Here is a 24031-nt window from a genome sequence, read left to right as displayed (position 1 = left end):
CGCCATTTAATAGGGCCGGGAAACGTGCAGGCCTGCTTTAATAGGCGCCATTAATGGAAAGTCGCTCTGAGGAGCGGGATGAAAAGAAGAACGGGGTTCCGACCCGCCATGCCGACCACCCGAACCCGACCTGCCCAGGTAATGAATATTCCGGCCTATGAGTTTCCACTTTGCAGTGATGCTAAAGTTTTAACATAACTCTAAATTTTTATTTGACTCCAGGGAGATGTGGCATAAGACACTCTCACACTGCTTGGGTTTGGCAAAGCATGGAGTGTAATTCAGTGTGGCATCAAACCTGGTTTAAAAAGTTCCCAGAAGATCCTTTGGAGTACTTGAATACTTTGTAAAATGATCCTGAATTTAATTAAATGTTTTCCGCGTGCAAGTTTCCACCTAAAATCTCAGAACATTTCAATTTTAAGCAGCAGAGGCCTGTAACTTCTGGTTCCAGAGCATTAGCTGCTATTTAAATGCCACTTTTCTGGCTTTTTGCATGCAGTGTCATCAATAGCGTAAGGTAGACGCAGAGTAAATCTCCCTCTGCGCTGTCCAGTAAGCACTCTGGGTCATTTCTGCCATGGGTTAGACGTTAGTTAAAGTTTGCTTTGCTCTTCCTCAACAATGCATCTTGATCCAAACTCAGAAGAACACTCCTTACTGCACCACTGATGGTTTCTGTTATCCCCATCATTCTATTGATCTCTCTGAATGACATTGACAATTTTAGTATCAATACTAGTGATTGATGTCCACCGGAACTGGGTTGAATTTCATTGAAGACCCTTCATTCAGTAAACAAAGGAGACATTCATCACAATAGTCTGGAACAGATTAGAACCCATGCATTGGAGGTGAAAGGATGGTGTTCTAACCCACAGTGCTACCCCCGTCCTCTTTTTGACATTATTCAGATCAGTCCATGGTTATGCCATAGAATAATTCTGGAATGTTCATTCTGATCACAGTGTTCCATGCTTTTATTCTGGGATTATGATAACATTTTGTAGACAGTAGTCTGGCTTATGTTCTTCACTGCAGCTTAATATGTAACTATTGGCCATAGCTATCCTGCAGGGGCCCGGTTTATTAATAGAAATGAGACAGAATGGAGAGACATACATGGATAGAACAGCTGATCAGTCCTCTTCGGTTGTAAACTTTCAACAGCTTCTCAAACAGCTTCAGGTTTCTGACACTGTCTTTTGCGTAGTTGACCTCGTGAAGGTCAATGGTTTCTGCCACTGAGCCAGTGAAATCAACAATCGCGTCGCCAGCGTTTCCTCCATCCAGGGCTTCATAGCATCCCGCCAGCCTGTAAGCAACAACACAATCCACGTCACATCAAACCACTGCACGCTGGTTTGGTGGTGACAAGAGTGACAACAATTAAATGTTTGAATCTAGCTCCAAATGCACCATCCTATCTGCTTTTCCTTCTCCTTGTCTCTTCGCTATATTTAAATTAATACTTAGAGTGCTATTTCCACCCTAAACCAATGAGATACTCCAGAAAGGTTCTCTTCCTCCTACCATCAACAAGGTTTTAAAGTCCGAGCTTGACATCACCTAATCACAAATGCTTAATTCATGCCGTCTCAGTTTTATCATCAATGTTCATTTCTAGTTTAGGCATCAAACCCATAGCTAGACATTCTACTACTGGAGGTAGAGTACTTGTCATATCTATAACAGATTGAAAAAAGGGTGAAAACATTTGACTTTTATGGGTATTGAGTTCCCCCCTGTGGCAATTTAGTAGTTCAAAGCTTGCCCCCATACCAAGAAGTTGTTCTGATGATGCTAACTAGCTATGGGTGTTCAGAGAATCCTACAATTCATTATTCATGTTAGTGCTAGATATCAATTTCAGAAATTCCTTATGGAACCGTTTCCTGGCATCCTACAGGCTGACCTCAAATTGTTTGGTGATGGGGTCGGGAGAGAGGGAAGGAAATTAATGCTGAAAATGATGATATTATCCAACAAGGGAGGAGATTTGTATTTATATATAGATAGATGGGGAATAGATTATACCAGGCACAGGAGATTCAGTCTGCTTGCTACAACTCTGCATGTTTGGTTAAAGTCTGTTTGACTAGTACACTGATCAATCCTGTAACAACTGTCCAAGCATCACACAACTTTTTATGGGTCACCTACCCAGTGACAGGCTGTTCTATTTATAATGTGCTACTGTCTAGTCATTTAAAGACATGGTAGACACTGCTTTCAGCATTAAACACGGTCCATTACACAGTCAGTAGAATCTACAAGTACAGAAATTAAAAGCATATTCTCAGAAGAAAGAACACCATAATATTATAGAACAAGTGATATTTAATTTATAAGCAAGAATAAGTGGTTCTGTAATCGCAACAGAGGAACGCCATGCATGCACGAGCTTGTGTAATCTAGAAGTCATAATTTGTGACTTAATTTACTGGATTAACAGATAGAACAAATAGTCCATGTGATCTCCTGAACTGGTATCAATCGCTTGAGGGGGCTGGAGAGGAATATTAGCCCTGGGTTTGTCTCTGTTTTTGTGCCTCTCCCAGGAGATTACATGGTCATGGGTGGGGGGGGGGGGGGCGGGGTAGGAAGTGTCTAGTCATGATGCTCCAGCCATCATGGGTGTGGGGCAGGTGAGGCCAGCTGGTCTTTTCCTGCCTGTCATTTTTGTATGGTCTATGTTCTGGGTCTTTTTTTTAATGGTTTAAAAAGGTCAACACAAGGTAGCAATGAGTAAAATGAGCACTCAGCCTACCTATGGCTGGAGGCTAGCAGTGGCTGTCACTGCTAGCAGCAGTGTTTATACTCCCATTGCCATTACTGCTGACTTTCGAGCACTTGCTAAATCCACCTCTAAAGGTGGTTTTTGGTACCTAATTTACCGTGCAGCAATGGCATCCGTGTTGCACTATTATTTCCCTACATTGCAACAGTGACTACACTTCAGAAGTACTTCATTGGCTGTAAAGCGCTTTGGGACATCCTGAAGCCATAACAGATGCTATAGAAATGAAAGTTCTTTCTTATGGGATCATGAAATTCTACTGCCAATTTTTATAATGCCTGCGGACTTAAAGGGGGAAAAATTCGATATTGCCCCGTTTGGGGCGCCATTATTGGCCGTGCGTAAAGTTTAGCGCCTGGCGCTAATTATCGCCTCCGACGACAAACTTGGCTTTTATCGCCCCTGGAGGTGATTGGAGCGCTAAATCAGGTGCTTCACACCTGTCTTAAGGCACAAAGGCTGAGGAGCGAGGCGCTACCTCAGAGCGCTGGCGAAACAAGGAAGGGCAAATCCAAACCAACCTGCAAAGTGCTGCTCAGTACCCAAAACCCCTTCACACAGCGTTGAATCTCTCCAGAAGTCTCTCTCTCTCTCTCTCTCTCTCTGACTGCGTGGTGCAAAAATGTCACCAACAAAAAAAGGCAGGAAGCGGTCGCCTTTAAATAGCGCTCCCCCAGTCCCTTTCTGACTGCAAAATGCTCCCCTCAACCTGTCGTTGCTAGCGGCAGACGGTATGGCAGGGGGCGCCACTCAATATCTGGTCCGGGGCGCTACCGGAGCGTTGCGCACTCGACTGACGTCATGATCTGCCAGCGCAGGAGATCGTGGTGGTAGTGTTTAGCGCCGCCGCAAAATGTCTAGTTAATTTCGTGAGCGGCGCAAACATCGCCGCGCTCCGGCGCTAGTTGCTTTGCGCCCCATTAGCGCACTCTTAAGGTGCTAACGGGAGGTGCAAACCAACCAAATTTAACCCCCAAAGTTTCTTTGAGGTGGCTTACTTCTGACTCTAGCATTTTACACTCAAAATTGCATCAGACAAAATTGGAATGTGCATGCCTTTTTAAATTATCCTCTTGCAAGCCAACTTATCGCCCCAGATATAATTATTCAACATTTATATCTTGACGATTAAGCATTTCACAAAATGATTGACAGTGCCTTCTGCACCATTTTTTGTGATGTGCTTTCCAGCCAGCCTACGGTGACTGAACCAGTCGCCTGCATCACTCTCCCGCTGAGGTCTCCCATTGCTACAGTCAGTATGTTGTCTCAATCACTCTTTTGTTTGTGAAACAGAAAGAACATTTACAGCTACAGTGGAACCTCCATTGTCCATGCTCAATTTATCCTCCAGATTTTTCACAGGACATTAAACCACACAATAAAAACAGAAAATACCCTGGAAATACTCAGCAGCATCTGTGGCGAGAGAAACAAAGTTACCGTTTCAGGTCGATGACGTTTCATCAGAACTGGAAAAAGTTAGAGATGGAGCAGGTTTTTAAGCAAGTGCAGGGGAAGGGAAAGGGGGGAGGGGAGGAAAGAACAAAGGGAAGGTCTCTGATAGGGTGGAAGGCAGGAGAGATTAAATGACAAAAGGGATAATGGTGCATGGCAAAAAGGGATGGTAATGGGACAAGAAACAAAAGATGATTCTAGAGGAGGTGCAAATGGCAACAGCAGAATCATTACCAACAACAGTTGTCTGGAAAAAATGGGAACAGTGGTTATGATTGGAAATTGTTGAGCTCAATATTGAGTCCAGAATGTTGTAAAGTGCCTGATCGAAAGATGAGGTGCTGTTCCTTGAGTTTCATTAGAAAAGTGTAGCAGGCCAAGGACAGAGCGGTCAGAGTGGGGCAAAGAATTAAAATGACAAGCAACCAGAAACTCAGGGTCACCCAATCTGTGTTTGGTCTCCCCGGTGTAGTGGAGACCGCATCGTGAGCAGCGAATAAACCACATGATATACCTTTTATTATTTGTATTGTACGTGTTTTCATTCCCGTGCTGTATCATATGTGTAAGATCAATCAAAATTTGGGAACTTCTGATCATCCAACGATACCCTTTATCTACCGAGAGAGGTCCCTTTGCTATGGCTTCTAATGAAGGTTCCATTGTAAACTTGTAAAATGTGTCAGTTTATGTGATATAAACAAGATATATGATGGGATTTAATACATTTCAAAAAAAATGTGCGAGCTACTGGTTTAACTATTGAATAAATCCGAAGCAGCAGGCTCAGTACAAATGGAGCAGCTTGAAGTGATTCCCTTTGGTAGTTGGAATCAATTATTGCAGCAGAGCTCCAGGTGTTGGGGTAAACAGAACAGGTTGAGGTTAATTGGTCTGAGATCTGGAGCAAATGATCAATTTTTATGACTAACATGTGCCTGAGCCATAGAAACATAGAAGATAGGAGGAGTAGGCCATTCGGCCCCTCGAGCCTGCTCCGCCATTTAATGAGATCATGGCTGATCATCCAAATTCAGTACCCTGTCCCTGCTTTCTCCCCATATCCCTTGATCCCTTTAGCCTTAAGAAATATATCCAACTCCTTCTGGAATATATTTAGTGAATTGGCCTCAACTGCCCTGTGTGGCAGAGAATTCCACAGGTTCACCACTCTCTGGGTGAAGAAATTCCTCCTCATCTCAGTCCTAAATGGCTTACCCCTTATCCTTAGACTGTGGCCCCTGGTTCTGGACTCCCCCGCCATCAGGAACATCCTTCCTGCATCTAGTCTGTCTAGCCCTGTTAGAATTTTATAAGTTTCAATGAGATCCCCTTTCATTCTTCTAAGCTCTAGCAAATATAAGCCTAATCGACCCAATCTCTCCTCATACGTCATTCCTGCCATCCCAGGTATCAGTCTGGTGAATCTTCGCTGCACTCTCTCCATGGCAAGAACATCCTTCCTCAGATAAGGCGACCAAAACTGCACACAATACTCAAGGTGTGGTCTCACCAAGGCCCTGTACAACTGCAGCAAGACATCCTTGCTCCTGTACTCAAATCCTCTCACTATGAAGGCCAACATACCATTTGTCTTCTTAACCGCTTGCTGTACCTGCATGCTTACCTTCAGCGACTGGTGCACAAGGACACCCAGGTCTCGTTGCACTTCTCCTTTTCCCAATCTATTTCCGTTCAGATAATAATCTGTCTTCCTGTTTTTGCCACCGAAATGGATAACCTCACATTTATCCACATTATACTGCATTTGCCATGCATCTGCCCATCACCCAACATGTCCAAATCATCCTGGAGTTTCTCTGCATCCTCCTCACAGCACACACGCCCACCCAGCTTTGTGTCGTCTGCAAACTTAAAGATATTACATCTAGTTCCCTCATCTAGATCATTTATATATATTGTGAATAGCTGGGGTCCTAGCACTGATCCCTGCGGTACCCCACTAGTCATTGCCTGCCACTCGGAAAAAGACCCGTTTATTCCAACTCTTTGCTTCCTGTCTGCCAACCGGTTCTCTATCCAAGACAGTACCTTACCCCCAATCCCATGTGCTTTAACTTTACATGCTAACCTCTTATGCGGGACCTTATCGAAAGCCTTCTGAAAGTCCAAATACACCACATCCACTGGTTCTCCCTTATCTATTCTACCAGTTACATCCTCAAAAAATGTCAGTAGATTAGTCAAGCATGATTTACCTTTTGTAAATCCATGTTGACTTTGTCCGATCCTGTCACTGTTTTCCAAGTGCTCTGCTATTACATCTTTTATAATGGACTCTAGCATTTTCCCCACTACCGATGTCAGGCTTACCGGTCTATAATTCCCCGTTTTCTCTCTACCACCCTTTTTAAATAGTGGGGTAACATTAGCTACCCTCCAATCCATGGGAACTGTTCCAGAGTCTATAGAATTTTGGAAGATGACCAGCAATGCATCTACTATTTCTAGGGCCACTTCCTTAAGTACCCTAGGATGTAGATTATCAGTCCCTAGGGATTTATTAGCCTTCAATCCCGTCAATTTCCCTAACACCATTTCCCTACAAATACTGATTTCATTCAATTCCTCCCTCTCATTAGACCCTTGTTGGAAATCTGGCAATACGACAAACTTGCGACCAATGCACAGGATTTTATGGAACCTAGTAAAGTCCAGGGTCCCGTATGAATGGAATAGCCCAACGTGATTGTTTGGTACTATGGAGCAGGTAACCTGCAAATGGCTCCCGATTTCAGTATAAAAATGGATCGTGACATTTCCATACTCTTACTTTGCGTATGCCTTCTCCAGGAGTGCACTCCAGAACTCCTCTTTAGAGTTAGAGTAACAAAACAGGAGCTTTTCATTCATTGTTGGAAGACGATCATCTATCACAACAGCAATCCACTCGCCAAAGCGCCAAAATCGGAAGTGAAAGATGCCAGCATAATTATTTGGCTTTTTTGAGTCCCAGTCCTGCTTCTTCCAGTCCGGAATTACCTGCAACCACCAACAGGAAATTAGGTACTGTAAATTGAATATAAACTTAGCAACCATTTTGAACTATAAAACACAATTATAATGTTGGAGTCGACAGAAAACAACAGGCTCTGAGACTTTTGTTTCAGCAAAGGCAAAACGTGTCTTACTTTAATCACTCTTCACGAGGTCTGAAGGCTCAGCCCCGTGCAGGGGCTATGACGTCATCACGTAACCGACGTCATGACGTCATCACGCTCCCGACGCTCTTAAAGGGACCCTGCACCGGTAACCCAACCCAGAACGTACATATCACAACATTGCTAAACATAGTGAATTGTGTTCAGGTACATATAACAGCATTGGCTATACATTGTGTTATTGTCCCTATGTGGTCTCCACCACAATAAATACTTTAATTCTGCAATCCTTGTCATCCTTGTTTCCCCATTCTCTCTTTATTCCCATTCAGATCTGCCCTATTTTTTGCTAATCTTTTCTGTCTGAAAAAGATAGGTTTCAAATCTTTCATTTATCTTGTTTTTTCACTGTAAATTTGCTCTCGGCTTCAAAGTGGACAAAGAGATTTGCCAAGATATTTGATTTGCTCCCTAAATGAGGGCAGAGTCGTCAGAGCGATGGCTCCACGCACTGGCCCATGCCGGCCAAAGGCCTGAACCAAATTTGGCTTTGGGCCTACTTTAAATGTCTCCAGAGAGCTTTGGATGCCAAACAGGTGCCCCGCTGCAGCTCACGTGTTGGTGAGGATGGGAAATTGCCCAGCTCCTATGCTGAACTAGCTGGGGAGGGCGGGGTGGGAGGGGAGGCAATCCCAGGGGGGCCTTGCACACACTGGTACCAGGCCAGCATTCTCTCCAGTTACCACCACTTTCTGGGCTTCAAGGTGAAAGGCGGCTGCAATGGTGGTCTGGCAGCAGCACTCCTGGGATTTAACAACCAAGCACCGACTGGCTCCTTGTTGGCAGCAGGAATCCTGCCAGGAGCCTGCTGTGCATCAAGAGTGACCTCAGACCCAGGGAAATGAGCAAGAGTTGGAGCAGAGTCAGAGGGATGGGCAGAAGTCTCACCCCGCTGGAACTCTATCCCAAAGAGGAGAAACCAGCCCAGTGAATTAGAATACTTCTGTCTCCATTTTAAAGTTGGTATTTGAATCTAATTCCTCTTTTGAAGTTCATGCCATCAGCAATTACTGCCTCATATTCCTTGCCCAACATCTATTAAGTCCTATTAATAATGCACTTGGCTATCTGTAGTTCTACATATAATGCTCAGAATTTCAGCTATTACACATTCAACACTGAATAAGACAAAGAGGTCAAAGGAGAGAGAGTGTGCTGAGTAAAATGAAATTGGTTGACAGATGTGAGAAATTAATAATTTAACACCACAGTGATGTGCCGTCAAATAGCAAACTCATCATAATATGTAACCACTACAAAAAAAAAGATAATAAACTATTATCTCAATAAAACGTCTCCCTGCTGAAGCACAATCTGTCGAAATTAGAATGTTGAGTTTTATCTTAATTAAAAAAGGCAAACACAATGTAAAAAGTATTATTGCAGGTGTCAAAGGTTTAAAGGTCAAGACACTACAGCGAATTAAAATGACATGTCCTCACCTTTTGCCACAGACCATCCCGAAGGGCTAAACAGGAACAAGCAGCCACAAACCAGCAATTCCCCAGTTCCCCTTGGTTCAGATCATGTGAACTGATTCCATTTACAAATAGCCGAGGGGACTCACATAGCTCCTAGGGGAAACATTAAAGAGAGCAGGAAAATTAATCCTAATATGTACAAAATTCATCAAATAGTGCAGATTTACTCATGGTTCCTAGTTAACCTGAAAACAATATTGAGTTGATGCTGGGTCATACGTATTGAGGTTGTCAGTCAGTCATCCTTGAACACTAGGAATATGAGAATGGGAAGTCACTTCAGAGAGATGAGAGAATCAATGTAATTGAATCCAATATTGAGGATTTTGAGTGTGGGAGGGGGTCATTCGCCTTTGGAAAAAGGAGATCAGTACTCCTGATCTCCTAAGCAATCAGTATGGCACTAAAATAATTTATGGCTTAGATAGAATACTATTGAAGTCGCATGACGTTGTTTCACTCAGGTTGAACAATATTGCTTGTACTTTTTATATATTAATTGTCATTTAGATGTTAAAATATAATGCAGAAGTAGTAGGTTACAGCAAACCAAAGTTGTCACAAAGACACAGCTCACATACAGTTGCTTCCTTTATCTTCTTAATGGATAGAGGCTTGTATACGGGTTTAATTAAAATAAATTGTCTAGATAACTTCATAATACATTAAATAGAACCCTTGAGCTTTCCGGGAGAGTCCGGTAGCTCTTTAGCCTCCAGAGCAAGTAGGATTTAGACCTAGGTTAGATCTCAAGGAGTAAAGACAGATGAGATGGGCCTTTAGCACTTGACTCATCTTTTCCATCAGTTTATGTTGTTCCAAAGCCTTGTGTATACAATTGTTCAAGTTGCCACATTTAAAAAAGCACCTCCTAATTTCAGATAGGTCAGAGAATTTTAGATGAGCAGTCTGACAGAACAGAGGCAGACAAGGAGTCAAGAGAGCTGGTGGAGAGGTAGAGTTGGGTGTCATTGATATGCACGTGGAAGCTGATGCTATGGCTGCAGATGATGTCACTTAGGGACAGCATGTAGGTAAGGAAGAGCAGGTGACGATGATCAATCCCGGGAGGATTCCGGAGGTGATGGCGCAGGGAGGAAAGAGAAACCATTGTTGGAACTGTGCTAGCTACATTCAGGTAGATAAGAATGGAACTATGCGAGGGCTGTCCCACGAAGGTGGACAGTGGAGAAGAGGTGTTGGAGGTGGATGGCTTGTTGAAGTCTGCTGCGAAAAGCTAACTCAGTACAGAGTGGGAATTAGACCAGGTAGCTTTTGGTCTGTGTGGGAAACAAATTCGACTTACGCCCAAAAAGGGTAGTTCTGGAAGGGAGGCAAATTTGCTTTGAAAAAGTTTGCTGGCATTTTATGTGTGGCCTCTAGTAGTCTCTTTAAGGGCTGCTTGTTCGGCCGCTCAAGATCTCATACAACTAGGCTGAGCAGCTCCAGCCATTTAACAATTTTCTTTTTTAGCCAGTATGAATTTTTTTCTATTTTAAGGTACTAAAAATCTTTAACAGCTTTCTGTGTGATGTGGATTAAAGAGAGCAATTTTAAGTTGACTGGTGACACAAATCTGTGTGAGGATGTTTCAATATGTAGCACAAATTGAGATAATTTTAAAGGATTTGAAGAGGCTCAGCTCTTTATTAATCACTGAAAAATTGTACGTTAATGTGGATAAATGCAAGGTGACGCATCAAGCGAGGAATAACATCAACTTTGATTAGAAAACAGAGTGGCTGAAGCTTGAAGGAGGTGGAACAGCAGAAGCTTGGAGGACGTTTAATGACCAGTCTTTGAAAATCTCTCTGCAGCATGAGAGGGTAATGAGTGACAGGCAAACCGAACGTCAGGAAGCACCGGCAGAAGGCTGGAGCCTAATTCCAGGAATATATTATTACGTATAGAGCACATACAGCTGCCCAAGAGAATCACCAGGTAAATATATTAGCCAAACTGGAATGAACTCAGAGACCAGGTAGGTCCCAGATTTTATCCCAGTTGGTGCTCATTTAATTGATTTAAGATGGGATGGCTGTGGGGGTATCGCAATTAACTAGCGAGGAAACAAAAATAAACATCCTGGGTTCCTGTTCCTGATCACTATTCAGTGACTCTGTTCGAAAGTGCACGTGTATGGATGAGAATAAGACTGAATTCAGCTGTGGTGCATAAGAACATAAGAAGTAGGAGCAGGAGTAGGACTAGGCCACTCGGCCCTTCGAGCCTGCTCCGTCATTCAGTAAGATCATGGCTGATCTTCTACCTCAACTCCACCTTCCCGCACTTTCCCCATATCCCTTGATTCCAACCTGCCCACACTTGCAGTCTAGGTTCACACATGAAGAATGACCACTTGTGCAAGGCATTGGAGAGCCATCAGCGCCCATTAAATCTTACTCCAGCATGAATCCGTGCCTCTAAATGACGAAGGGGGGGGCGGTATTAGGGAAAAAAATGATAGTTGCAGAAATAAACCACTGAGCGATACCACAGTTGAAGTCTGTGCTACAAATATAGTAAACTCTCATTTAAACGGCACCTAATCAACCGGAATTCTTTAATAACCGGCAAAATAGATAGCCGGTAATCTTGCTGAATCCATCCATTTTTCGTTTTTCCGAGTCCGAGTTTCCCGCGGTGGCCGAGTTAGTCAGTGGTTTTTATTTTTTTTGTGTTAAAAATTGCCTACCTCTCTGTTATCCGGAATGGTAATCAACCGGCACCATCCCGGTCCCATTGGTGCCGGATACGAAAGAGTTTACCGTAGTTTATTTTGTATAAAACACCACTCACTCCCTGATATGAAGTCTGGAAATTGAATAGCTTGGAGTTAAAACACAAAATATATGTTTTGCCTTGCCTTTCACCATTTGCTGGAGGACTAAGTAAGACATGTGTTGTGAGAAGCTAGTGAGCAGCACACATGGCATTGCCACAAGAAGAAACCCAAATTCAAATTCAAGTAATTTGCACAGATCACATACAACATGGTGATAATTTTCTTTAAATTCAAAAGTTACACTACCTTTTACAATTGTACAGATGTTTTATCTATTTGGCTATCAATGCAACCCAGTGAAATTATTTTCACACTAGGTCCTTAGAGCTGAAATGTGTTTTAGGAATATTGGCCCGGACACTCTTTCTCCCTTATGGGCTATTATCATGCAAACAATCCGTATTATTTCCCCAGAACAGATGGACAAGATTCATGTTGATCTTGTCTTCAAGTGCATTGCTTGGAGGGTTAGTGATAGCCCATAGTGGAGTCCGGGTGGGGTGGGAAATTTAAATGTACCATCCTCCTGCCCTGACACGAAGCATCACCATTAGACCCAATTAATTCTGAAGATTTAAAAGCTGCTCCGGGCCCCACAAGGAAACCTTGGGCCCACCTTGCCCTGACAGAGGCCCCTTGCTGCCTGAATTCATGCACCCACCCACCGGCCAGGCAGTGATTACTGCCAGATTCGGCTGGGAGTCGGGGCCTGAATATTAAAATGAGGTCTGGGAGTTCGACATGCAAGCCTGTTGTCCCTTGCATAGACCGATCCCGCCCCGACTTAAAATTGGGACCCATGTCTTCATTTTCTATTGGGAATGGGTGAGCACAGATCTAACAATTTACCCTGATTCACAGCAATTTGTTTACTGAAGAATACTTGGGATGCCCAACACACACACTCTTGTCACCTCAAAAGTTGGGAAAATATCATAACACTGCATGCAGGCTAAAACTACATTTATTTACAGAAAAAAATATATGGAAGCAAATAGATAGGCAAGACATAAATTACATTTGCATTAACACAAATTGGACTGAATGTGTAAAAACTAGGGCTGTCGAACAATTTTTAAAAAAAAGAATCGCAATTAATCCCTCGATTAAATTTTTTTAATCAATGTTAATCCTAGTTTTAATCATCTTTTTAATTGATACATTTACAGCATCCATCTCATTCAAGTTTGTTTTATTACTGATGATTTTTTTTTTACATGGAATTATATAAAAAAACTCAAAGTGAACTGTTTACTGTGAAAAGTACTTGTGACACTGGAACTGCTTGACCAAAAATACAAGTAACCATTTTTCTAATCAATCAATGTTGGTGTTGAGGCCAAGATCAGATCAGCCATGATCTTATTGAATGGCGGGGCAGGCTCGAGGGGCCGAATGGCCTACTCCTGCTCCTATTTCTTATGTTCTTAAAACAATGAAAAAATAAACTTACCATTCAATAGTCCATCACATTTAGTGCTTTGCTCCATAATCCTTTAATTTCCCTTTTACCTTTTTTCTTTCAATTGTTTTCTGCTGAATATTGGTCCACGTTAACCAGACTTAATTTTTTTTATTTGCTTGACAGCTTTATTTTCTACTATTATTTTTAGCTCTCTTCCCTTTCTTTAAGGACGTCTCTCTGCCACGTCTAGCCTCTCTGCCCCACACAACCCAACCTGGTGTATTTCTGTCTGACCACTCGACGAGCCCAGCCACCCGACATCAAATGGCAAGTGCTATTTTTCTTTCTTATCACTTGTTCCTACACTTCACGCCACCAGGGGACAGATGTGGTGGGAAGCAGCAGTGACAGGGGCAAGCACCAAAGGATTCATTGTCGGATCAGTGAAATCATTTTCTAAGTTTCATTTGAATATACAAGAGGAAGGTTAGGTGGGTGTTTGAAAACAAAGTGTTGAACAGTTCCTTTTTTTGGAAACACGGTATTATTTCTGTTCTTTGCTCGGTTAAAGCATTAAAATATTAAACGTCAAAAAAATGAATGCGTTAGTCGCAGCAATTAATTGACAGCCCTAGTAAAAGCCAAGTGTCTATAATTCCTGCAGCTTTTCTCCATGCGTTCTTAAAAATACATCTCTGATGGTAATCACTTGAGGTGATTTCTCAGAGATCCTACAGTCCCAGCCCAAACAGCAGTAGAAAACTGACAAGACATGAGAAAATCTCTGAGTTACAAGGATAATTTTTTCCTTTGAAGATCAAGAACAACTGTCAAGGATGACATCATCCTTAAGGTTTGATTGAACTCGCCATCAAAGTGATCAGACATTAATCTTAAATCACAATGAATTCTCAACTTGTCCCACAATCATGGAGCACAGAGCTGTCTGCATTAAGGAATAATTCACAACCACTGAAGTACCACAGAATTAGTACCTTCATCTGCATTAATACTTCTTAAACCTGCTGTCCCAACCATGAAAATGAATCGTTTCATCGGCTGTTTTCCCTAGACTTGTAATTTAGTGGAAACAGACCAGCTTCATTTTGACTTAAGCTATTAAAAATATGTATGAAATAAAGAGAAAATTCCTGGGTTTAGCACAGTGGGGATGTGCCTGTGACCTTCTTCCACCACACTGTGGAATTCCTAACCGTTGTCATTGTGGGAATGTGCTGTGTAGGAGGAGCAGGCAATCGCCACTGCAGAAGAGTTTAATCAGTTGGTCACACCGCAGATAAAGGTTGGACAGGCAGAAAGGGAACGGGTGACCAACAGACAGAGCACTAGGCGCAGGCAGGTAGTGCAGGGGTCCCCTGTGGCCATCCCACTCTCAAACAGATATACCGCTTTGGATACTCATAGGGGGGATGGCTTACCAGGGGAAGGCAGCAGCAGCCAACTTCCTGGCACCAGGGGTGGCTCTGCTGCACAGGACGAGAGGAAAAAGAGGGGGAGAGCTATAGTAATAGGGGATTCTATTGTAAGGGGAATAGATAGGCGTTTCTGCGGCCGCAAACGAGACTCCATGATGGTGTGCTGCCTCCCTGGTGCAAGGGTCAAGGATGTCTCGGAGCGGCTGCAGGGCATTCTGGAGGGGGAGGGTGAACAGCCAGTTGTTGTGGTGCATATAGGTACCAACGATATTAGGTAAAAAATGGGATGAGGTCCTAAAAGCTGAATATAGGGAGTTAGGAGGTAAATTAAAAAACAGGACCTCAAAGGTAGTAATCTCAGGATTGCTACCAGTGCCATGTGCTAGTCAGAGTAGAAATAGAAGGATATTTCAGATGAATACGTGGCTAGAGGAATGGTGCCAGGGGGAGGGATTCCAAATTCCTGGGACATTGGAACCGATTCTGGGGGAGGTGGGACCAGTTCAAACCGGACGGTTGGCACCTGGGCAGGGCCGGGACCAATGTCCTAGGGGGAGTGTTTGCTAGTGCTCTGGGGGAGGGTTTAAACTAAAATGGCAGGGGGTTGGGAACCTGAGCGGGGAAACAGAGGAAAGGGAAACGAGGATAAAAGCAAAAGACAGGAAGGAGAAAAACAAAAAAGTGACAGGCAGAGAAATCAAGGATTTAAATCAAACATGGCCACAGTAAATAATAATTCTAAAAGATCTAAGAGCGTTAAAAAAACAAGCCTGAAGGCTTTGGCCTAGAAATTCACTATGGCCCCGCCAGCTGGCTAGCGCCCAAAAGTTAGCGCTGGGCGGGAAGCCTATAGCGATCGTCAGATATTCATTGTTAGCGCCCCAATTCGGAAGCGGGCGCTATACCAGGGTGTGCCCGCCTCCGCTTGGGGCGCTGACACTGAATATCAGCGCTCTTGGCGCCGCTGCGCCAGCCGCTGCGGAGCAGCAGGCTGCGGTACTGCAGGCCTCCTCCTTCTCTTAAGGGGGAGCTGCCTGCAACGGGGAGATCGCCGCTGGATAGTGCCGGCAAATGAGCCCGGCACCACGGAGAAGTGCCGGGCTCGTGGAAAGCAGCCGGCAATGCCGCGGGGGGGGGGGGGGGTGGAGGAGGCCGGGGAAGGAGGTGCAGGCAGGCAGCCGCCGAAAAAGCGGCCGGCCGCACCTTCCGCTTTAAAGCGCCCCACTAAGGCAGCAGGACGGCCCCGTTTTCTGGTCGCTGTTTGCGGCCGCTTCGGAGGAGGCGGCCGCAACTAAATATGGGGATCGGGCCGGTTTCGGGGCGGAACCGGGGCACTGCGCACACCGATGACGTCATCAGTGCCGGCGCAGAGCTAACGGCTACCGCCGCCAATACCGCTGCGCTGAATATCTGCGCAAACTCATTTCTGGCGCAAAATCACTCTTTAGGCGTTAACTGGGCGCAAAGCTGGCAGCGCCTTAATGAATTTCTGGGCCTTTGTGTCTTAATGCGAGGAGCATTCATAATAAGTTGGATGAATTAGCTGCGCAAATAGAGGTAAACAAATATGATATGATTGGGATTATGGAAACATGGCTCCAGGGTGGCCAAGGCTGGGAACTCAACATCCAGGGGTATTCAATATTCAGGAAAGATAGGCAGAAAGGAAAAGGAAGTGGGGTAGCATTGCTGGTTAAAGAGGGGATTAACAATTGAAAGGAAGGATATTAGCTCTGATGATGTAGAATCTGTATGGATAGAACTGAGAAATACCAAGGGGCAGAAAACGTTAGTGGGAGTGGTATATAGACCTCCAAACGCAGAGGTTGGGGATGGCATTAAATGGGAAATTAGAGAAGCGTGCAATAAGGGCACAGCAGTCATCATGGGTGACTTTAATCTACATATAGATTGGGCTAACCTAATTAGTAACAATACTGTGGAGGAGGAATTCCTGGAGTGTATACGGGATAGTTTCCTGGACCAATATATCGAGGAACCAACTAGAGATCAGGCCATCTTAGACTGGGTATTATGTAATGAGAAAGCATTAATTAGCAATCTTGTGCGAGGCCCCTTGGGTCGGAGCGATCATAATATGATAGATTTCTTCATTAAGATGGAGAGTGAAATAGTTGACACAGAGACTAGGGTCCTGAATTTAAATAAAGGAAACTACGATGGTATGAAGTGCGAGTTGGGTAGGATTGATTGGGGAATGTCACTCAAAGGGTTGACGGTGGATGGGCAATGGCAAACATTCAAAGATCGCATGGATGAACTACAGAATTTGTTCATCCCAGTTTGGCATAAAAATAAAACAAAAAAGGTGACTCAACCGTGGCTAACTAGGGAAATTAGGGATAGCATAAGATCCAAGGAGAGGACATATAAATTGGCCAGAAAAAGCATTAAACCTGAGGATTGGGTGCAGTTTAGGATCCAACAAAGGAGGAAAAAGGGATTAATTAAAAGGGGGAAAATAAAGTATGAGAGTAAGCTTGCACGGAACATAAAAACTGACTGTAAAAGCTTTTATAGGTATGTGAAGAGAAAAAGATTGGTGAAGTCAAGCGTAGGTCCCTTGCAGTCAGAATCAGGGGAATTTATAATGGGGAACAAAGAAATGGCAGAACAATTAAATACATACTTTGGTTCTGTCTTCACAAAGGAGGACACAAATAACCTCCCAAAGATGTCGGGGAACATAGGGTCTAATGAAAGGGAGGAACTGATAGAAATCAGTATTTGTAGAGAAATGGTGTTAGGGAAATTGATGGGATTGAGGGCCGATAAATCCCCAGGGCCTGATAAGCTACATCCGAGGGTACTTAAGGAAGTGGCCCTAGAAATAGTAGATGCATTGCTGGTCATCTTCCAAAATTCGATAGACTCTGGAACAGTATCCATGGATTGGCGGGTAGCTAATGTTACCCCACTGTTCAAAAAGGGTGGTAGAGAGAAAAGCCTGACATCGGTAGTGGGGAAAATGCTAGAGTCCATTATAAAAGATGTAATAGCAGAGCACTTGGAAAAAAGTGACCGGATCGGACAAAGTCAACATGGATTTACAAAAGGTAAATCATGCTTGACTAATCTACTGGAATTTTTTGAGGATGTAACTGGTAAAATAGATAAGGGAGAACCAGTGGATGTGGTGTATTTGGATTTTCAAAAGGCTTTCGATAAGGTCCCGCATAAGAGATTAGCATGTAAAATTAAGGCACATGGGATTGGGGGCAAGGTATTGACTTGGATAGAGAACTGGTTGGCAGACAGGAAACAAAGAGTTGGAATAAATGGCTTTTTTTCCGAGTGGCAGGCAGTGACTAGTGGGGTACCGCAGGGATCGGTCCTTGGACCCCAGCTATTCACAATATATATTAATGATCTGGACGAGGGAACTAGATGTAATATCTCCAAGTTTGCAGACGACACAAAGCTGGGTGGGCATGTGTGCTGTGAGGAGGATGCCGAGGAACTCCAGGATGATTTGGACAGGTTGGGTGATTGGGCAGAAGCATGGCAGATACAATATAACGTGGATAAATGCGAGGTTATCTACTTTGGTGTCAAAAACAGGAAGGCAGATTATTATCTAAATGGAATAGATTGGGAGAAGGGGAAGTGCAACGAGACCTGGACGTTCTTGTGCACCAGTCGCTGAAAGTAAGCATGCAGGTGCAGCAGGCGGTTAAGAAGGCAAATGGCATGTTGGCCTTCGTAGCGAGAGGGTTTGAGTACAGGAACAAGGATGTCTTGCTGCAGTTGTTCAGGGCCTTGGTGAGGCCACATCTTGAGTATTGTGTGCAGTTTTGGTCGCCTTATCTGAGGAAGGATGTTCTTGCCATGGAAGGAGTGCAGCGAAGATTCACCAGGCTGATACCTGGGATGGCAGGAATGACGTATGAGGAGAGATTGGGTCGATTGGGCTTGTACTCGCTGGAGTTTAGAAGAATGAGAGGGGATCTCATCGAAACTTATAAAATTCTAACAGGACTAGACAGACTAGATGCTGGAAGGATGTTCCCGATGGTCAGGGAGTCCAGGACCAGGGGTCACAGTCTAAGGATAAGGGGTGAGCCATTTAGGACAGAGATGAGGAGGAATTTCTTCACCCAGAGAGTGGTGAACCTGTGGCATTCTCTGCCAAAGAAGGCAGTAGAGGCCAATTCACTAAATATATTCAAGAAGGAGTTGGATATATTTCTTAAGGCTAAAGGGATCAAGGGATATGGGGAGAAGGCAGGAACAGGGTACTGAATTTGGATGATCAGCCATGATCTCATTGAATGGCAGAGCAGGCTCGAGGGGCCAAATGGCCTACTCCTGCTCCTATCTTCTATGTTTCTAAGAGCAGGATCAACTGCGTTACCATCAAGCTGCTGTTATGCACCTCCTCATGGTTCTCAAAGGGCATTGGTAGAGTCTGAGGGCAGCCTACCCCTCAGCCTCACTGTGTCACCTGGGATCCAGTTGATGGAGGAGGAGGAAGAAAAGGGATTCAAGAAATCGTACGCAAGTACAAGTACCTCTGTGTATTTAACTACCGGGTGGAAGCCATTTGGCACTGAGAGATTTTGAAGCATGCGATAACCACCTCTGTTGTGCGGCTGATTTCATTTAAAAAAGAAAGATAATTTGCAATGATTGTCATTTTGACTTAATTTTTGGGGCTCCCAGAGTTTCAGGGTTCCATATAACAAGGGTCTTCCCAAGCCCTTCAAACTGCCAAATGCACTCTTGTGTATTCGGTGTACCATTAACTCGAAAGGTTCCAGTGAACCAGTCTTCAAGCAACTTCGCCTTTAATTAGCATCTTGCATTAAATGGGTTAAGGGATGCGCAAGCAGCTGGACTAATTTACACAGATAAAACTTGATCAATAACTGTAGGGTTAAAATCACACTCTGCAATATTAGTAACATGGTTGTGTGAAATCCTTTTGGCCTAACAAAGGTAATTAAACAATTTATTTTAAACAGTTTAATGTCATTATTAAACGTAGCAGATGAGTTTCATATAAAAATTGATGCACTCATTACTATTGCATTAGTAAATGGGCAATACTGGGATGGTTATTCATTTCATGTCGCAATGCCTCACGGTTGTCCATTGCCCTCCTCGTGTTATGGGTATGAGCTACAGCAGTTTACCAGTAAAAGATGGCTTCATGTGTTGTGAAAATAATGAACTATTATTAACTAATCACAGAGCCAGAAACCACCGCAAAGAGAAGTGAGCCACTGGCAAGCAAACTACCTATTACTTATATTAATTGTCAGGACAAATAAAATACCAGAAATTACTTGTAATGGCAAATTTACAACAAGTGCTCAATTAATTTAGATGCTATTCTAATTATTTACCCTCCAGTGCATAATAATATTTAGAAAAGTTGGAAATAGTTTCTTAGAATTGTTAGCAAAAAATAATTACAAACATGCAAATCCGAAGCAAATGTGTAAACAGACCTGATGGAAAATTCTTCTGATGCCTTGCGGCCGATGGAGCATAAAAACTCCTGAATGTGCTGGTCCTTTAGGAAAGAGTATTCACAAAATACATACTCTATGATATTGAAGGTGGAGTGATACTGACACAGAAATAACTGTTCTATTCGTGACAAGTGAGGCTTGTACATGACTGTATGTGATAGTTAATAAAACTATGTACACAGTAAGTAAAACTGGGCTTCGAACAAATTACCATACCTCACAAGTTTAACATCAGTCTGAAACCAAAACGGCTTTACACCAACCTTAAACTCGGAATGTGAATCAGGTGCTGAGGCCTGAACTGATTCCAAAGTGAAATGGAGTGAGATTATTTCCTCCAAATAATCTCATTTCACTTTATCTGGAGACAGGTTGAGCCCGGACGTCAGATTTAGGCTGCATTTACACTAAAACCGTTTTGTACCAACACTAGTGAAAGTGTGAATCTACGCTAGCTCACCTTCCTTATTAAATATGCAATAAACTGAAGAAGCCCCTGTTTATAGATCATGCTCAAATAACTCATGATTCTTTAATCTTTTCTGAGGATGCTGATACCTGCTGGAGTGCAGCTCCATGAGTAACTGTAACCTTCCAGTAACTTACCCAAGTGGGCAATCACCCGGCACTAGATGGTAAGTTTCAGCAGACGGTTTTGTCTGTGGGAAAGCATTATAGCCAACCCTGTCTTCTGCCAAAGTTGATATATATTCCCTTCTCGCAGCAGATTTCAAGCACTCTTATGGCCTTGATTTCATTCCGTATGACTGTAGCAATTGATGACAGGAGCAGTGTATCCAAACCTGAAGATCCCTGGCAGCCAACCAAAGGGAATCTGTGGCCCTCAGCAGCACACCCAAGCTCACAAACGAGTAAGCATCACAGTAAATGCTAAAGTTTGACCAAGTTTCTTTACACTCTTGTTGTGAGCCATATAATCAAAGCGCAGACAAACTAGTCACTAGGCAAAGATGAATACATTTTAAAAAGATGTGAAAATGGACAGTAGGGACCTGGTTAGGTAGCAGTGCCACATTCCACATACGGGAATAAATAAATCTACCTTAAGTTTTCCTTTCTTTGCCTCGTACCTTTGGTGTCTCCATCCACCTTTCACTCCTTCTCTTTCTCTCCTTGACTAGATTCATTTACGAACATACGTAAATGTCGAACAGGAAAAGACCAGCTGGTCCACCTAGCCTGTTTCTTTCCTTCACTTTCCTGTCTTCCTCTCCTGATTTTCTCCTCTGCTGCTGTATTGCATTCATACTTCTTTTGCTTCATTTGACAAGTGAAACAGGCTTGGCAGGTAATCTTAGCTGCTTAATAAGTTCAAGTGCCTGCTGGATAGTTGACATTCCAAGTAGATACCACTGGATAGAACTTCAATATAATAAAAAGCAAAATTGATGTAATATTGATGTAGAGTTCAATAGTGCAGGGGGGTGGGGGGGGGGTGGAATTTTCACTTTCACTCTCTGGGTGGTAAAGTGGCCAAGTGGCTTTCACTGGAAGTGAGAATCAGGCGGGTTCTTCAACAGATGGGTGGTCCCCTCTACCATTTTACCACCCAGGCAGCAAAGGAACCCATGAACCGCTGTGCACTCAGTTACAAAGAAACAAGATTCACTTATAAAGCGAAATAACAACAGAAAATGCTGGAAAAACTCAGCAGGCCAGGCAACATCCGTGGAGAGAGAAATAGAGTCAACGTTTCGGGTCAAAACCCTTCGTCAGAACTGAAAAAGCACAGGAAATGAAACAGATTAAAAGGCCAGTTTGGGGGCTGGGAGAGAACAAAAGAGAAGTGAAGAGACATTAAGAGGTATTCAAAATGAGACGAGATGGTGATAGGACTAGTGGAGACAAAAGATGGCTCTAGATTAGGTGTGAAATGCGCTGGCAGAATGGGAGACAGCTGCCATGTGGGAGAGAAAAAAAGGGGGGGGTGGGGGAGGGCCAAAACAAAGGTGTGGATAAAAAATATATGTAAAAATGTAATGGGGGCCGAGGTTATGATCTGAAATTGTTGAACTCGATATTGAGCCCGGAAGGCTGTAAAGTGCCTAATCGGAAGATGAGGTGCTGTTCCTCGAGCTTACGCTGAGCTTCCATGGATATCGTTCACTTATAAAGCTCCTGACCACATCTCTTAGAAACAACTTAATGCACTTCACCGAGAATAAATTACTTCAAAGTGCAATGCTTGTTATTACTTAGGTGAATTTGCACAGCAAGATCCTGCAAACAACAATGAGGTGTATGACCAGCTAATCTATTTTGTGGTGGTGTTGGCTAAAGGAGGAACTTTGGCAAGGTCACCAGGAAAACTCCCTACTCTTTTTTGAATAACACAATCAACATTTTGAGTCCAGCATGGGATTCCTGAAAACTGAACATGGTGGTCTGAACGGACTTGTAGTTTTGAGCTGATAATCCTTCTTTGGGGGTCTTTGCATTTTCACCATGAAAGCGCAGCTCACGCTCAACTGCAACATACCACTAAAGGCATTCGCAAGGAAGTCTGCAGTCTGGACTGTGTTGAAGGAGAATTGCATGTGCCAGGCAGGCTGTGACGGTTGGAGATTATGCAATAAATATTGAATTTGACGAGCCTAGACTTTATAGTGGAAAATCTAATTTGGTAACATAAAAGGAAAACAAACAAAAATGATTCCTGTTGTTTTTAGAACAAGCAATTAGGTGCAATGAGCTGTGTGTTTTTTCTCTAAAAGTATGATTAATTACAGCCATACTTTCAGCAAATGTACATAACTGTAGCTTCTGAGGGCACTGGCGTACAAAATGTCCCAAAGTGGTCCAGTTCAACGACAGCTTCCAAAGAAAACTGAAGAAGAAACAAGATATACTTGCCATAGCGGGAGTGCAGCGAAGGTTCACCAGACTGATTCCTGGGATGGCAGGACTGTTGTATGAGGAGAGATTGGGTCGACTAGGCCTGTATTCACTAGAGTTTAGAAGAATGAGAGGGGATCTCATTGAAACGTATAAAATTCTGACAGGACTAGACAGACTGGATGCAGGGAGGATGTTTCCCCTGGCTGGGGGGTCTAGAACGAGGGGTCACAGTCTCAGGACATAGATGAGGAGAAATTTCTTCACTCAGAGGGTGGTGAACCTGTGGAATTCTCTATCACAGACGGCTGTGGAGGCCAAGTCACTGAATATATTTAAGAAGGAGATTCCTAGACACAAAAGGCATCAAGGGGTATGGGGAGAGAGCAGGAATATGGTATTGAGATAGAGGATCAGCCATGATCATATTGAATGGCGGAGCAGGCTTGAAGGGCCGAATGGCCTACTCCTGCTCCTATTTTTCTGTTTCTGTTTCTCTATGTCCCCAGCTGCAACCGGACACTGAAATGCCCCAGGGCAGATTTCATACCATTCTTATTCTTTATCCCTTGTTTCATTTCTTCTTGGCACGTTTCCAAAGAAAATCTTTTTTTTTATTAAACAGAGAAAACTGAAGTAAACAATGTTTGTTAAAATCAACTGCAGACTGGGCGTGTTGCGCTTCAGTTAACCTCATTGCGTTCCTTGTCATTTTGCTTTTCTTTCAATATTTGCGATAAAATGGTCACACACAACAATAAAAGGCTGTTTTGAAAGAGGAATTGAAGTGCCGTTATGTCCTACTTGACATATTGCCTTAGAACTGCATTAAGCAATTTCCCTAGCAGTATATAATTCAAAAAACTAAAACTAACGATGCGTTTCAAATTTAAAGGCTCGAAAAATGTTTGCACGATTTCCAATTGTTTATAATTTGTATTACCAAACACTTGCTGAGAACAGCACAGCATAATGATCTTCAAACAGAAGGACAAGCATGCTTTAATCAGTGGTGCAAAACAGAATTGTGTGCTGCAGATGGATATTTGAAACTTCATTTAAATTAATTTTTGCCATACTCTCTGGCCTTCATTACTATTTTCTTATGGAGTTATTCTCTTCCAGGTAGT

General features: G+C 43.3%; 1 protein-coding gene across 1 annotated transcript in view; it reads right to left on the bottom strand.

The window, feature by feature from the left end:
* LOC147125255 (calpain-5-like) overlaps positions 1-24031 on the bottom strand; it is a 209402-nt gene that overhangs the window by 72769 nt on the left and 112602 nt on the right. Inside the window, exons 3-5 of the mRNA XM_085999981.1 lie at positions 8883-9014; positions 7053-7261; positions 1123-1315 (exon numbers count right to left, since the gene is read on the bottom strand). Of these exons, the coding sequence (XP_085856107.1) occupies positions 1123-1315; positions 7053-7261; positions 8883-9014 (534 nt within the window). The remainder of the gene's footprint in view (positions 1-1122; positions 1316-7052; positions 7262-8882; positions 9015-24031) is intronic.

This window comes from Somniosus microcephalus, chromosome 1, assembly GCF_052327205.1.
Source record: "Somniosus microcephalus isolate GS21.2 chromosome 1, FLI_Smic_1.0, whole genome shotgun sequence".
NCBI classification, from domain to species: domain Eukaryota; kingdom Metazoa; phylum Chordata; class Chondrichthyes; order Squaliformes; family Somniosidae; genus Somniosus; species Somniosus microcephalus.
This window is presented reverse-complemented; position numbering and strand designations above follow the sequence as displayed.